The sequence below is a fragment of the Bidens hawaiensis genome, unplaced genomic scaffold, assembly GCF_021521415.1.
Source record: "Bidens hawaiensis isolate Kalapana, Puna unplaced genomic scaffold, B.hawaiensis_p1.1 tig00419364_1, whole genome shotgun sequence".
In the NCBI taxonomy this organism is placed as follows: Eukaryota; Viridiplantae; Streptophyta; class Magnoliopsida; order Asterales; family Asteraceae; genus Bidens; species Bidens hawaiensis.
Window position 1 is genome coordinate 83051 of NW_027504835.1, and position 14290 is coordinate 97340.

Here is a 14290-nt window from a genome sequence, read left to right on the forward strand (position 1 = left end):
GTATCTCTAGGACAAGTGTTTGGTTGAGCCCTTGAACTTTTAGGATTTTGATAATATTTTGGAAATTTGGGCACAAAATATACCGACTATCCTCCACAAATAGGGCTGAACCCTGAACCGGACAAGACATTGTACGTGTTCGGATAAATGAACGGTTCACAAACACTCTACCATACAAAAATTCATGTCCGTGTAAACATACAAAACTAACGGACCCTAATGGACTCTAATGGGCAAACGATCACTAACAGACACTAATGAATATTAATGGATAAGCATACATAAACGACTCTACTGAACAAACGAGCATGAACGATTACATATTAATTTCAAAAAGTATAATCGTTACCGGACGCTCACGAACACGGCCTCTGTCAATGTTCTTTTGTTAAGCTTACCGAATGAATTTTTTTGTTCATGTCCAATTCGCTTATTAAACTGACGAGCATAAATGAGCGGACGTCAGCGAACTTCTCGACGAACGTCCGGGTATATGGTTCGTTTACAGCCCTATTCACTGGTTAAAGCGTTCATAACTTATTCTTAATCTTAACGTCTATCATTTAACTAAAAAACGTTGTTAAATAATACTTTTTTAATCTTACTTTACTACTTTTTTTTTCTCTTCTTTTACAATCACAAAATTATTATAAAAGAGGAATAGCGAGTTGATAAATGTACCAAATCACTATTCAATCCCAATTGAGGCATATGATTTGGTTCAACGTTCACAATTAGGTACTAACAGTTGAGTGGTCTACGAGCTGCATTAGATGGTTGCTCATCATACGGCCCACTAGCATCACTTGCCTCTATGGGTGTTCGCGGTTTGGTTTGAAACCGTTCAAACTGGTAATCGGTTTGGTTTCACGGTCGGTTTTTCCCTTACTTTTGGCCAGTCGTTCAGTTTTAAAACTTTCACACTGTAGTGAGCAATTTGGTTTGCGGTTTATATCGAAAACCGATCGTATGAAGCCGGATCGGACCATAAGATCGGTGTCTGTGTCGTATTAGTTATCATTAATTATTATTATTATTATTATTATTATTATTATTATTTAGATTTAGTTAATTTAAAACCAATAAAGTGGCTTAAAAGCCTTAAGATCTATTATTTTGTTACTAATGTGCAAATCCATTTTGTTTCGATTATCCTTCCAACTTTGTTTACATATGAAAACTTGAGTTTTGTAATCGAATCTAACTATTTAACTAACTAGAATATTTTAAGTCTACTTCAACAATGGTTACTTGTTGTATAAATAAATCATTACTTTTTATATAAGTTGCTTTAATGGTTACTAGGGTCGGTATCATTTAAGAACTTTAAAAAAATTAAGAACTCTTATGAACTCTAAATAATCAAACAATTTTTTAATTTTTTTATGTATTAACATTATTTAATAGTAGTTTTATTATTACTTTATATACAATTTTTTGATTACATATATTAATCACAAGTCTACATATATGTAATATTTATGTACTAACAAATTTACATAGGTGTAAAACAAAACATAGATATGTATAAATACTAATTTTCAAAATTGTAATTGTAAATATATATATAGAAAAATGATAAAAAGTACACTCAAATAACATTGACATACAAAGAATTTTATAAAACACGTTAGTTTTCAAGGGTTCTTTCAAATTATTAAATAATTTAACAGTTATGTAATGATACTATATATATATTATTGTGATGGCAACACTCGTCATGGCCCATTAATCAAAAATCGTGAAATCAAACTGTTAGTAATGGTCTGGTCTGGTTTGGTTTGGTTTTAGTCATCAACGGTTCGGTTTTGGTTTTCGGAAATAAAAAACGGTTACTAACGGTTTAAATAAGAATTTTTTTACAGTCACATTTTTTTAAGGACATGATCTATGATAGAGATTTATGAATCAGAGACATAGGATCAAGGTCAATGAATTTTACTAAATGGTACATGTGTTTTAGCTTTGTTTTAGCGTCCTGAATACACACTTGAAATGGATTTTGCATATCACTGTCTTTCTGGTTATGTGTTTATATGTGGTTTTATGATGTTATATCTGTTTCTGTTTTAATATGTTACCCTTCCACTACTTCTTTTGTAATTTGATACTTTTCTGTTTCTATAATTCTGTTTTTGTTGTTTGTCATTTGTTGTTGTCGGATGTTTCTCTTAAAGCAACCTCTATATCCCTAAGATTAGAGTTAAGGGTTGCCTACATCTCTCTAGAGCTATTCAAAAAGCTCACGGCTCGAAGCTCGCTCGAAATCGGCTTGATTGTAAACGAGCCGAGCCTAGCTCGACTCGATTTCTAAACGAGCCGAGCCTGAGCTAGACCCGGCTCGACTCGAGCTTTCTCGATAGGCTCGCTCGATAGGCTCGAACTATTTTATTTTAATTTATTATATATACATACATGCATATAATTATTGAACTCAATTATTTTAACACATGGGCTTTCCTTTAATCCTGCCCAATTTCCTTTCTCACTACATAGTCCATATTCATAATTCCATATACTGAGTAACTGAGAGATGAGACTTCATAGTTCACACACTCAATAATCAGTATACGTTTCATTTTCCACCCTAACCCTAGCCGCTCATATTAACCTCCGCCGCCGGCCGCCGCTCATATTAACCTCCGCCGCCGGCCGCCGCTCATATTCACCTCCGCCGCCAATTCGCCGCCATCGGCCGCCGCTCATAGATAATACTTCTCTGCTTGTTTTTGTATGTGGTTTGGTTTGACTTGTTGAACACATTTTGTTTTCGATGGTGTTATTAGACGTATTTATTTAGTTTGTATTTGGTTGGTGTTGATCTCAACGTCATATTTATATAGTTTAACTTTGATGGTTGCATATAATTGTTATTATTACAAGTAAAATCGAGCCAAATCGAGCCGAGCCGAGCCGGCTCGATTTAAAACCGAGCCGAGCTTGAGCTCATATTTTTAGCTCGATTTAGAGTTCGAGCTCGAGTCGAGCAAGCTCTATTGAATATCGAGCTGAGCTTGAGCTTGCCTTGGCTCGGGCTCGGCTCGGCTCGTGAACTGGCTTACATCTCACCATCTCAAGATCTTTCCAATAATTATGGTATTTGCAAGATCTACGGAGTATGATTGATTGTATCGATTAGTATCTAATAATTTATAAAATTGATTAGGATGGTACCACGTAGATTTGAGATATGTAGATCTTCGTTATTCATAACTACACGTTCTTGGTTGAAAAATTTTATTTCAGTATGTATATTTTAATAAAGAAAAGTTAGTCGTCTAGTAACTATGAAAAAAATATTTCATTGAAAATAGTAGATATTAAGAGCGTTTTTTTGGGATTGAGTTTGAAAACAATTTATTGGCTTATTGATATTTTTAAAAGGCCAATAAGTTAAAATGTGTTTGGCAATCACAAAAATCTTTTTTATCTTAGCTTTTACAAGGACGATTGAATGATCGTTGGATATTTAAAGAAATTAGATTTCTTGTTGAATCAGTGGCGAAGCTTGAACGAAATGTCGAGGGACCGGACGAAAATACGCATTAAAAAAACCGTAAACAAAGGGGGCCGGGATCAAATTTTCGGTTGAAAACGGGTAATTTTACACTATGTATAAAAAATGTATAACGAACATTGGTAAATTTACATTGTGGTGCAAAAAAAAATGGAAGGGGCTGGGTCACCCTTAGCCCCAACTATCCTTCACCACTGTGTGGAATAGGTGATTATATTTTATTAACTAACTAAAAATATTTTTTTTTCATCTTCTCACAATAGTCTACAACTCTTACATTCCCAGATAGTATCTTAGAATAACAAGTTAAAAGTTGATAAAAAGACATGCATATATCTCATCCCAACTAGTTTTTAGAAACAATAACGAAACTCCAACTAATAATTGAATAAGGATCTTCCACAATTGAACTCGTTAATAAAAGTTTATTTGACTAGCTATATTCAGTTGTCGCTAGTAAAGCACTAAGTGGACACCATATATAAAATTCGATTTTATGCCCCATTGAAAAAAATAATAATAAATAAAACATCAAAGATTGTGGGGTTGACCACGTCAATGGAAGAAAAGGTTGAAAACATTAAAATCGTGGCATAACTTAATCTTGAACTAGAATTCTAGAAACAAACTTCCATTTAAATTATCAATTAGTTAAATATGTTTTTCATTTTTTAAGTAGCTTGCTTCGTAATAATATATTAATTTATTATATATCAACAAGAATAAGATCATTCATGATGGACTCGTTATAAAGATAAAAATGAGGCTAAAACACCAAACACACCGCACCCGGCTTGTTTTGGCCCTGCTTTGAGTGAGGTTCGTTGTATACCCAACAACGTAATTTCAAGATATTTCCGTTGACAACGACTATAATAAAAAATAAGAAAATATTTATTGCTTTTAAAACCAAAACCTTATTAAAACACAACTCATTCTAAAAATTTTAACACAATTCTTTCTCAATCTCTAAACAACTCATTCTAAAAATTCAAACACAACTCTTTCTCAATCTCTAAACAACTCATTCTCAGATTCTTCCGAATTAAAAAAAAAAACAATTCAATATGCATCCATTCAATCCATCAATGTTCGGTTTAGACCAATTTTCAACCTGGCCGCCCGAACACCACTCAAACTGACGGTGTTAATTTCGATCAAAACATGATGACTTACTTCAACATATTAGGCCACCCGTAGTGGGGCGACAAAAAAGGCTACAAGGGGCTACAAATTTTGAAACACCGCCCCCTAGGCTAAAGTGGGTGGGTGATGGAGGGGGGGGGGTTGTTTTGAAAATAATTATTATATTCAAATGTGTGATATATATATATATATATATATATATATATATATATATATATATATATATATATATATATAAAGGGGCTACAACATCAGTACACCCCTAAAACAAAAACTCGTCATTTGCTGACTAGGTGCCACATGACACAAAACGCCTCATTTTGTAGCCCCTCTACTACACATAACTTTAGGGTTTTGTGTGTGTGTTTGTGGGTGGGGGGGGGGGGGGGGTGCGGGGATCCCCAACAACCAAATTGCTTTCTATAACCAAAGTGGTTTTAATTCGACGTTGAACATGCAGAGTTTTCCGAACCTTTCCCTAAAACGAGACAATACTGAAGACACAACAACATCCGTTGACACAACCCGGGCCTAGCAAGAGTGGAAAAGGTAACCGTTCTCGAACACACGAGAAGAAAGACGGGACCGGACCTCCAAATTGAAAGATCGTTGAACCGTAGACACAACCCGAGTATGAGGCACTTACACGGTCATGATGCCCTCTCTATGAAGATCCCAAAAATTGTAATTGTTTAATATTATTGTTTTCCTTTTTTTAATTTTTCTTTTTATAGTAGTATTAAATTTGTAGTAATATTTTTTTTTTCAAACTTTTTTGTAGTCAATTATCAAAAGGTCGGCGTGTTTTTAGAAAAAGTTTATGATTTTTTTTTAAAAACTAATGGACAAGGAGATGACTACCAGCCAAAAGATTCTATAACATCAAAATGAACCAATATAAAATGTAAATGCCAACATTTTAAAGCGGTTTACAAACAAATGAAATCCGAACAAGGTAGCGATACCAATGATGCGAACATCATTGAAAATACATTGACATGGTTTCTAAGTACCAACGAGCCTTTAAATAACTTGATTTGTTGGATGCATATGAAGGATCATCCAAAGCGGGCCATCATCCCCCCTGTCTTGCCCGGAAGTATATAGGCACCAAAATGGTCAAAACCTCATCTTCGATTGATTCAGAACCGCCAAGATCCGATACTCGAAACTTCGATCTGAACGATAATGAGTTCTTTAACATATACGAGGAGGAGGACTTGGAGCTCCCTCGACGGGGTGATAGAAGAAGTCATGGGAAGGGGAAGGGAAAGGGGCGGGGTTGTCATCGGGTGCGAATGTGTTTGTCGAAATGAAAGAGAAATTCGAGGAGATGAACCATCGCCTCCAAGATACACACGACCTTGGGTATCAACGTTTTCATGTAATGCAAGGTAATTCTAAAGTCAATAAGGAGGTCGCCGAGATCATGACACAGGAAATTCGACAAAGATTTTGATTTTTTAAGGACATCAATCACCGACACCGACAATGATGCCCGAGCTATGGCCCAAATGAATAATGATAACATTAGGAAAAGATAAAGGCTTGGGAATTAATATTTTTTTAAGTACCCCTTTATGTTTTTTTTTTAGTATTTTTTTTTTTATGATATCGCTCCTCTCAATGGCCTTCTTTTAAGCTTTTCCTGCACATATATTAAGTACGAAGCATGATGGTAAAACCTAAAAATTATTTCTTAAACGGTTAACAAAACTACAACTCCATCAACGTGTAGGTCAAATAATAAGAGAAGGTTCTTAATCCTATTTTTTACCCAAAGAATGTGTAATTTTATGAATCTTTAGAAGTGTAATATTATTCGCTAAAAGTTCTATATGGAAACAACACAAAGAAAGCAGTGAACCTCTATTGAGCTTACCCTTTTTAAGGTTGTAAAGGTTACTTGACCTTTTTAAACGTTTTTAAAATTCATTCTTTACTAGCCAAAAGTAAAATACACTAGCATATATTAGGATTACACAACTTTGTGTTCTTTGCGGGTGTGAGTAAAACTACCATTCTTCTCTTATCAACAATTAACATGGCCAAAACAAGCTAATGGTATAAAGTCAAAAAAACTATTGTGATCTCAAATTCAACTACTTCCACATTCTTGATGCTAAGAAGAAACAAAATAGTGAATCTGGTAAAATGTCTTGAAATTGTAAATGACTTAATATTTGTGTGACAAGAACCACCAACTAAAGATTATGTAGTTAAACCGACAAAAGAACCAACACGTCAAGATAATCGACAAGAAGGGGATACAAAGCACGTGCATTTCCCATCTGATTTGGTCAGATAGAAATCTTGAAGTAAATGAACAAACACAGTTAAGACAAGGATCTGGATTTATTTGTGGCCAAGTACAGAGTGGGGGGGGGGGGGTATGAGACATGAACTGAGAGAATATGATTCATTGGGTGTGAACCAGACAAAACAAAACATTGAGTACAAGACAATGAAAGTTAGACATTAAACATGATTAGATAAAACACCCATGATTATTTCTAATCTTAATTAGAGTTTTTTAGCAAAATCCTAAATCAATCTAAATCCTACCAACTCCTTTCCCCCCTTTTCTTTTACCATCAATGGTATGATGGCAAGCTTCTAGAGGACCCCATTAATGGCAGCCCGGCCAATCTCTATTTCATGGTGGTATACCCCACTTGTCCCCTTATCAATCATCAAGATTTATGCTCACTAGTCACTACTTCACTTGTACTCTATGCATCAACATGGGTACATACATCAACCATGTACATTTAACGCTCTATATACAACTTGACATGAATCTAACACGAAATTGAAATGGTCGAATATTTTATTCCAAATGTAAAATAAAAATAACACTTGACGTCAACTTCTATAATCTAGGTTCATGACTCAATACAAACCTAGCACGAAATTTACAGTTTTGGATTTTGTCTAAAATGATTTGTGTCTAACCTACAAACACGTTTAGCCTATCGGGCTGGATTCGAGCAGACTCGTTTTCACTTTTTATTCTTTTTAGAATTTGTTTTTATGCCATAGATTGAAACCATTGGAATGTAAATCCAAATTTTAATAATCAAATTTCAGCTTTTTATTTATTTATTATCTAAATTTAATTGTTTTATTATAATTTGAAATTTTTATGAAAAGTTTGTAATTCTAGCGTAAAATTCAGCTTAAAAGGGCCATGCTCGTATTAACCTAGAAAACTTCGTCTCATGTCCGGGTACACAGGGCTGGGTTGACACGATTTTCGAATCGTCACTCGTTCAAGTTTGTGTCAAATTTTTGAGTTGGCACGAACTCGACTAGTTTAGCACCCCCTAGGACATGTTTTAGTGTTTTTTTTATTTAAATGGTCGGTGTCTATCTAGAAAAGCAAGAAATTAGGTTTTGCACCACAAATGAAAGGACTAGGATTCAGTGGTTCAGGTTTCACACTAGATATCCCACAATCAAATCCGGGCCGAGTGTGTTGTGGTAAGGAGGGACAGGATATGAATCTTGGCATCCAATGGACTTTAAATATTCCAAGAAACACACATGTCACAGACCAATAACACCACTTGACCCCCAACTTTAATTATAAAAGTTACTGAATATACTAGATGATAAAAAAAATGACTAACCCGATATCGATATATATCAAAGGGTTGTTTGAACGTGTTCGGCCATGATGATGCCGTTGGTGGTTTTGTTGTCAGTGGTGGCGTTCATGAGCTCCAAATACTGTCATAGTTATGATAAAACCATAACCATAGTCAACGTCAAAATATTAGAAAATATTACACTTAAATATTTTCTAGATATATACAAGTATTGTAACTTGTTATTCATGATGTTAATTATATTTCATATGAAAATTCAATACCTTTATTTGCAATATTATTATCGACTACCATATCAAATGGTAATTTTATAATTAGTTCGATAGTAATATGATAACTATATATATAACTAGTCAAATTGCAGTAACCTGCTATATATATGGGTTGTCGAAGGCGGGCACGATCGTTAAGCCTTCGGCAGCAGATCGAGTCGTTTTATGGGCAAGCAATGGGTTCTTGTGAGCTGTCAACTCCATCATGTCTATAGCAATGGTGGCCGGGAAGAGGTCCCAAACACAACTTTATTGAAATTCACTTGATTTTGTGGGGGCCATGCAAATCAACGGATGGCAGCCATTGAGTGTCATTACATGTCAATGAACTAGTTTATCTTCAACATGGTAAAACTGTGAGGAAATAATAAGTGCAAAGATTGTGAAATCTACTTTTTCATCCTCAAGATGACATGTATGAGTATGATATATGCCTATTTTTTCTTTGATTATTATTATTTTTATTTCAGATAAACAAATGCCAAAAGGTAAGCTAAAAAGGGGTTGAAACTTTAAACAGACAGTCTACACACGGATCCTTATCACTGAAGATAGGTTGACTGTAACATTAAAATTCTGTCTTTAAATTCACTTACTCTCATTTCCTTAATTCCATATCCTAAGTTAAATTAATATATATCATGTTCAGTTTTCAGCTGTCTGTTAATAATATCACAACAAGTATCATGATCATGTTACTAACCTTTATTATAGCTATCCAACTAAACCTTAGTGTCTCAAACATCCCATCTTCATTGACCACAATAAATGTCAATGGACATTTTAGTTTCACCAACAATGAGTTCGCAGCGAGAGATTACGGCAACCAATATCAGTTTCTCCCGTTTGCGGTCCTGCACCCTAAATCGGTCTCTGATATAGCCATGACAGTTAAACATGTTTGGGAACTGGGCCCTGGCTCGGACCTCACGGTTGCAGCCAGGGGCCACGGTCACTCGATCCAAGGTCAAGCGCAGGCGCACCGTGGCGTTGTGATTAACATGGAGTCGTTAAAGACACCACAAATGCAGTTTGAGATTGGGGGTCATGAGGGTAGTACTTTACCTTATGTGGATGTTTCTGGTGGGGAATTGTGGATTAATATCTTGCATGAAAGCCTTAAACACGGGCTCACACCGAAGTCTTGGACCGATTATTTGCATCTAACGGTTGGTGGAACCTTGTCCAATGCAGGCATCAGTGGACAGGCATTTCGACATGGTCCACAGATCAATAATGTCCACCAACTTGAAGTTGTTACAGGTTAGTTTGTATAATATGATTGTTATTGGAGTATAACTTATAATAAATAAATAAATGTACGTATTAAAAATTGAAAACTCCATGTATATTGTTACCAGGGAAGGGGGAGGTGGTGACATGTTCAGAGCAACAAAATGCAGATCTTTTTAGCGGTGTTCTTGGAGGACTCGGACAATATGGGATAATCACTCGGGCGAGAATTTCGTTACAGCCCGCTTCACGTATGGTAATTATATATTGTTAGGAAATAATTAATCGTTATAGTTAAAGAAAATTATTGACAAGTTTGAGTAAAAAAAAAATCTAGGTGAAATGGATCAGAGTGGTGTACTCGGATTTTTCGGCCTTTACACGAGATCAAGAACATTTGATATCTTCAAAAGATACATTTGATTACATAGAAGGACTTGTACTTGTAAACAGAACTGGTCTCCTTAATAATTGGAGATCATCTTTTAACCCTAAATATGATGAGCTTGCCAGTCAATTTAAGTCAGAAGGAAGAACACTTTTTTGCCTTGAGTTGGCAAAATATTTCAATCAAGACAAGAGTGTTGAGACCAATGAGGTGAGTCATTTAAATGCTGTAAGACATCATTATTACTAACATTATTAATTTTGGTAATACTAACTAGATTATATATGTGTTTGGTACAGGAAATTGAGAGGATGCTATCTAAGTTAAATTATATACCATCAACACTTTTCATGACTGAAGTTACATATGTCGAGTTTTTGGACCGAGTTCATACAGCCGAAATTAAACTAAAAGAAAAGGGATTATGGGACGTGCCACATCCGTGGCTTAATCTTCTTGTTCCAAGAAGTAAAATTCACCAATTTGCGGATGAAGTTTTCGGGAACATTCTAGTGGATACAAGCAATGGTCCGGTCCTTGTCTACCCGGTCAACAAGTCAAAGTAATCATTCTGACTTACAACTTAAGAACATGACACAACAACAAATGATGAATGAATCCCATTACCAATATCTTTATTAAGATTCAGATGTCATTTGTTGTTAAATAAATATAGTGGTCACTTTCTATGAACATATCAATGCATATCCATATAATTAAGGGGGGCAATTTGTCAAAGTAAATTTCTACAGGGAGGGTAATGTGAAATTTTTTTGTAATAACTGTAACTTATAATTGAAAATTACTAGATCACAACAAATATTGATTGAATCCCATTACCAGCATATTAGTTAAAAGATATGTTTGGAATATTAATTGCTTATCCAAGGGGTAATGTGATTTTTTTTTGGTAACAATTCTAACTTTTAATTTAAGAATACTACATAACAACAAATGATGATCCTTTACCAACACTTAGTTAAGATTTTTTTAAAACATTAAATGTTTATCTATATATGAAGTCCCGGGGGGGGGGGGGGGGTGGCAAACATAAACTGTACAGTTGGTAAATGATAATGTTTGCAATCATTCTATTTATTGATTTATTATTACAGCATAACAATAAATATTAGAAAAATTGCATTACCAACATCTTAATAAAATTTTCTTGGAATATTAAATGCAAATTCATGAAGTATAGAGTCATTTTCGTTATAATGATTTTCGTTTAGAATTTGTTGAAAAACTTATTTTCTTATCAAAAAATGCAAGGGAAAAAAATACTAGTTGAAAAAAATCATTTCCATCAGTTTCCAACAACTTTTATTACAAAAAAATTGCTACAAAAGTATTTGTTGCAAAGGTCCCTACAGTTTTCTAGCACAACTTATTCTATGTTTTTGATTTATTTATTTGTCTGATATTGCTATAACTTTCCAACAAATGTATAATATAATAGATAACATAAATACTTATATTTTTAATTTTATTCCAACAAAAATAGTAAACATAAATGATAAATGTATTTTTTGTATGTTGAAATTTTGTTGAAGAGTTAGCAACAACTTTCCAATGAAAAGTCGTATCGTTACTACATATTTTACAATACTACAATACTGTGCAAAATCAGGGCTGTTTTTGTTGTTGGAAATTCGTCAGAAATTTGTTAGAGTTACATCTAGGAAATTTTCATAGGAAATGAGATGTGTTTTTTTTTGGTAGTTAGGGCTATTTTTTAGTAATTCTAACTTTTAATTATAAATCACACTACATAACAACTATGAAGTGAAAGGGTTGTAAATTGAATGTGAGAATTTTTGTAATTTAGATGGAACAACATGACGTCAGCTGTATTACCAGAGGAAGATATATTTTATCTAGTGGCATTATTATCACAAGCCAATCCAATATCCACAGGAAAAGATGGTGAAGCACATATATTGAGTCAGAATAAAAGAATATTGGATTTCTGTGAAGAAGCCCAACTTGGTGTGAAGCAATATTTACCACACTATGCCACACAAGATGAGTGGCGGGCCCACTTTGGTCAACGGTGGGAGACCTTTCAACGGAGGAAATTGGCTTATGACCCATTAGCAATACTTGCTCCAGGCCAGAGAATTTTTCAAAAAGGAGTATTAGTATTAGAAAGGTGAAAATGATCCCTTCTAAAACCAATATATATATATATATATATTGTGGTGGAATACTTTGAAAAGAAAGAAATCATGAGCTCAATATTCAGTTCACATTGCATAAGATTGATCTGGCTCATGACAGACTTGACTTGGATTTTCCTATATATATACATATTTTTTTTAAAAATGAGTTAGACGATCTGGTGCGAAGATTAAGTATACGGATTCTTTGAACATGTAACACCTCAATAGATGAACATGTACAAATCTTAGATTGATGTAAATTATTATTTTACAAATTTAAGAAGATCTCTCTCTGTTTTCTTTTTTTCTAATGCATTATTAGTTAGACTATCAGTAGTTATTTAACTAAATATGGTGTATTTGAAAAGCTATAAACGAGGTTGTATTTGAAGGAAATGAGGCTAATCAAAGTGGTGTAGCGGGAGAAATAAAGCCGTTAAGTTTTCTTTGGGTCTATAATCTATACTATATATAATACATCAAACAAGGACAAATTAAGACACAAATTTTTAAGTAATTTACAACACTTAAAGCATGAGGTATATGTGTTAGTAAGGGTAAACATGTCTTTTAAACACAATCCATTCAACTTACAAATTTGGTCCTTCATCTTTAACCATATTATATTTTTAGTTTAACTTGTAAACTAACTTCCCACCCATGATTTTTAAACGACTATAGCCTTTTCATACATTAATATTTTTATAAACAAATTGCACCATAAAAATGAGCAATTTATTTCTTTAATTTAGATATGATATTGTTGTAATTTTTTTTTCGTTTTAAATAAATTAATATGTTACATAGGGGTGTTCAGTGTCGGTTTTGATGGTTTTTAATTTAAACTTGTGAGTCCAACCGTTAATACCCAAAACCAAACTCAACCAATGAAAGTTGAAACCGAATCGTTACTAACGGCCTGGTTCCAATTTGGTTTCACAGTTTAAACTTTAATAATAAATTTAGTTTAAAATAATTAATAATTTAATGTACCATCAATTCATTTTAACTAAAAACCAACATAATCAATGTTTTCAAAATCGGTATTTTACTTGTATCGGATTAGACTAAAAATGGTACAACCGGTTGAACCGGGTTATACCGAGAGGTTCAACCGGTTGAATAGTTTACCTTATAATTTTCTATAAATGTAACTTCAATCCAAAAATAACCAAAAACTATATGATTCCTATAATAGAAAATAATCTTAAAGTTAATCCATATTAAAAAATTAATGCAAAAGCACTCAATTTAAAAAACAATAATTATAAAGTTTACACGTTTGAATGCTAATTGTTGGATTAAAAGTAATTTTGAAAAAATATAGGCCGTAAATATCAAAAAATTCTCGGGCTTAAAACCGGTTTGCCGGTAAAAACCCGGTATTTTAGACAAAAACCGCCGGTACGATGTTCAAACAAACCGGTCAAAAATGCCGGACTTAAAATACCGGCCTACTGTGCGAAATCCGGTTCAACCGGCCGGTTTGAACCGGTTTTTAAAACACTGAACATAATATGATACTTGAGATGATCATAAATAAAAAATGATAATTTTAGCCACATAAATAGTAAATATTAATGGAAGATCTAGGACGTGAAATAATAACAACAAAGATTACAAAAAGGAATCATGTTGCAATTAGGTTAATTTACAGTCTTTTCTAGCTTCATATGTCCGGTTGCCTATATAAACTGCGAACCAACCGTTCACTACGTTTTGAAACTTTTGAAACCGACCAACAAACCGAAAGTAAAAAAAAAAGAAAAAAGAGTCAAACCAATGACCGATTTAAACGATTTCAAGGTTTTAACCGAACTATAAGCACTTATATTTCTACGTGATTAACAGGTTCAAACACCCGCTGCATCGCGCGGGCAACCGTTAATGAATAATTATTTATACATATTTATTGCATCATTTTATACCTAATGCATGTTATTTTCTTGATAATATTATTG

At 33.7% G+C, this 14290-nt stretch overlaps 1 protein-coding gene across 1 annotated transcript; it reads left to right on the forward strand.

Moving 5' to 3' along the window:
- The first annotated feature begins 8989 nt into the window (after positions 1 to 8989).
- Positions 8990 to 12737, forward strand: LOC143608308 (cytokinin dehydrogenase 6-like). The gene is made up of 5 exons (XM_077083370.1): positions 8990 to 9809; positions 9908 to 10035; positions 10117 to 10377; positions 10467 to 10729; positions 11996 to 12737. Exons 1-5 carry the CDS (start codon positions 9188 to 9190, stop codon positions 12321 to 12323), a joined length of 1602 nt encoding a protein of 533 aa, XP_076939485.1. The 5' UTR covers positions 8990 to 9187; the 3' UTR covers positions 12324 to 12737.
- The last annotated feature ends 1553 nt before the right edge of the window (positions 12738 to 14290 follow it).

Excerpts from the sequence above, each read along its gene's own strand:
- LOC143608308 (XM_077083370.1), top strand. The coding sequence starts at position 9,188 with ATGTTCAGTTTTCAGCTGTCTGTTAATAATATCACAACAAGTATCATG. Across the intron at positions 10,036-10,116 it reads TACAGCCCGCTTCACGTATG|GTGAAATGGATCAGAGTGGT; the intron begins GTAATTATATAT and ends AAAAAAATCTAG. Across the intron at positions 10,378-10,466 it reads AGAGTGTTGAGACCAATGAG|GAAATTGAGAGGATGCTATC; the intron begins GTGAGTCATTTA and ends TGTTTGGTACAG.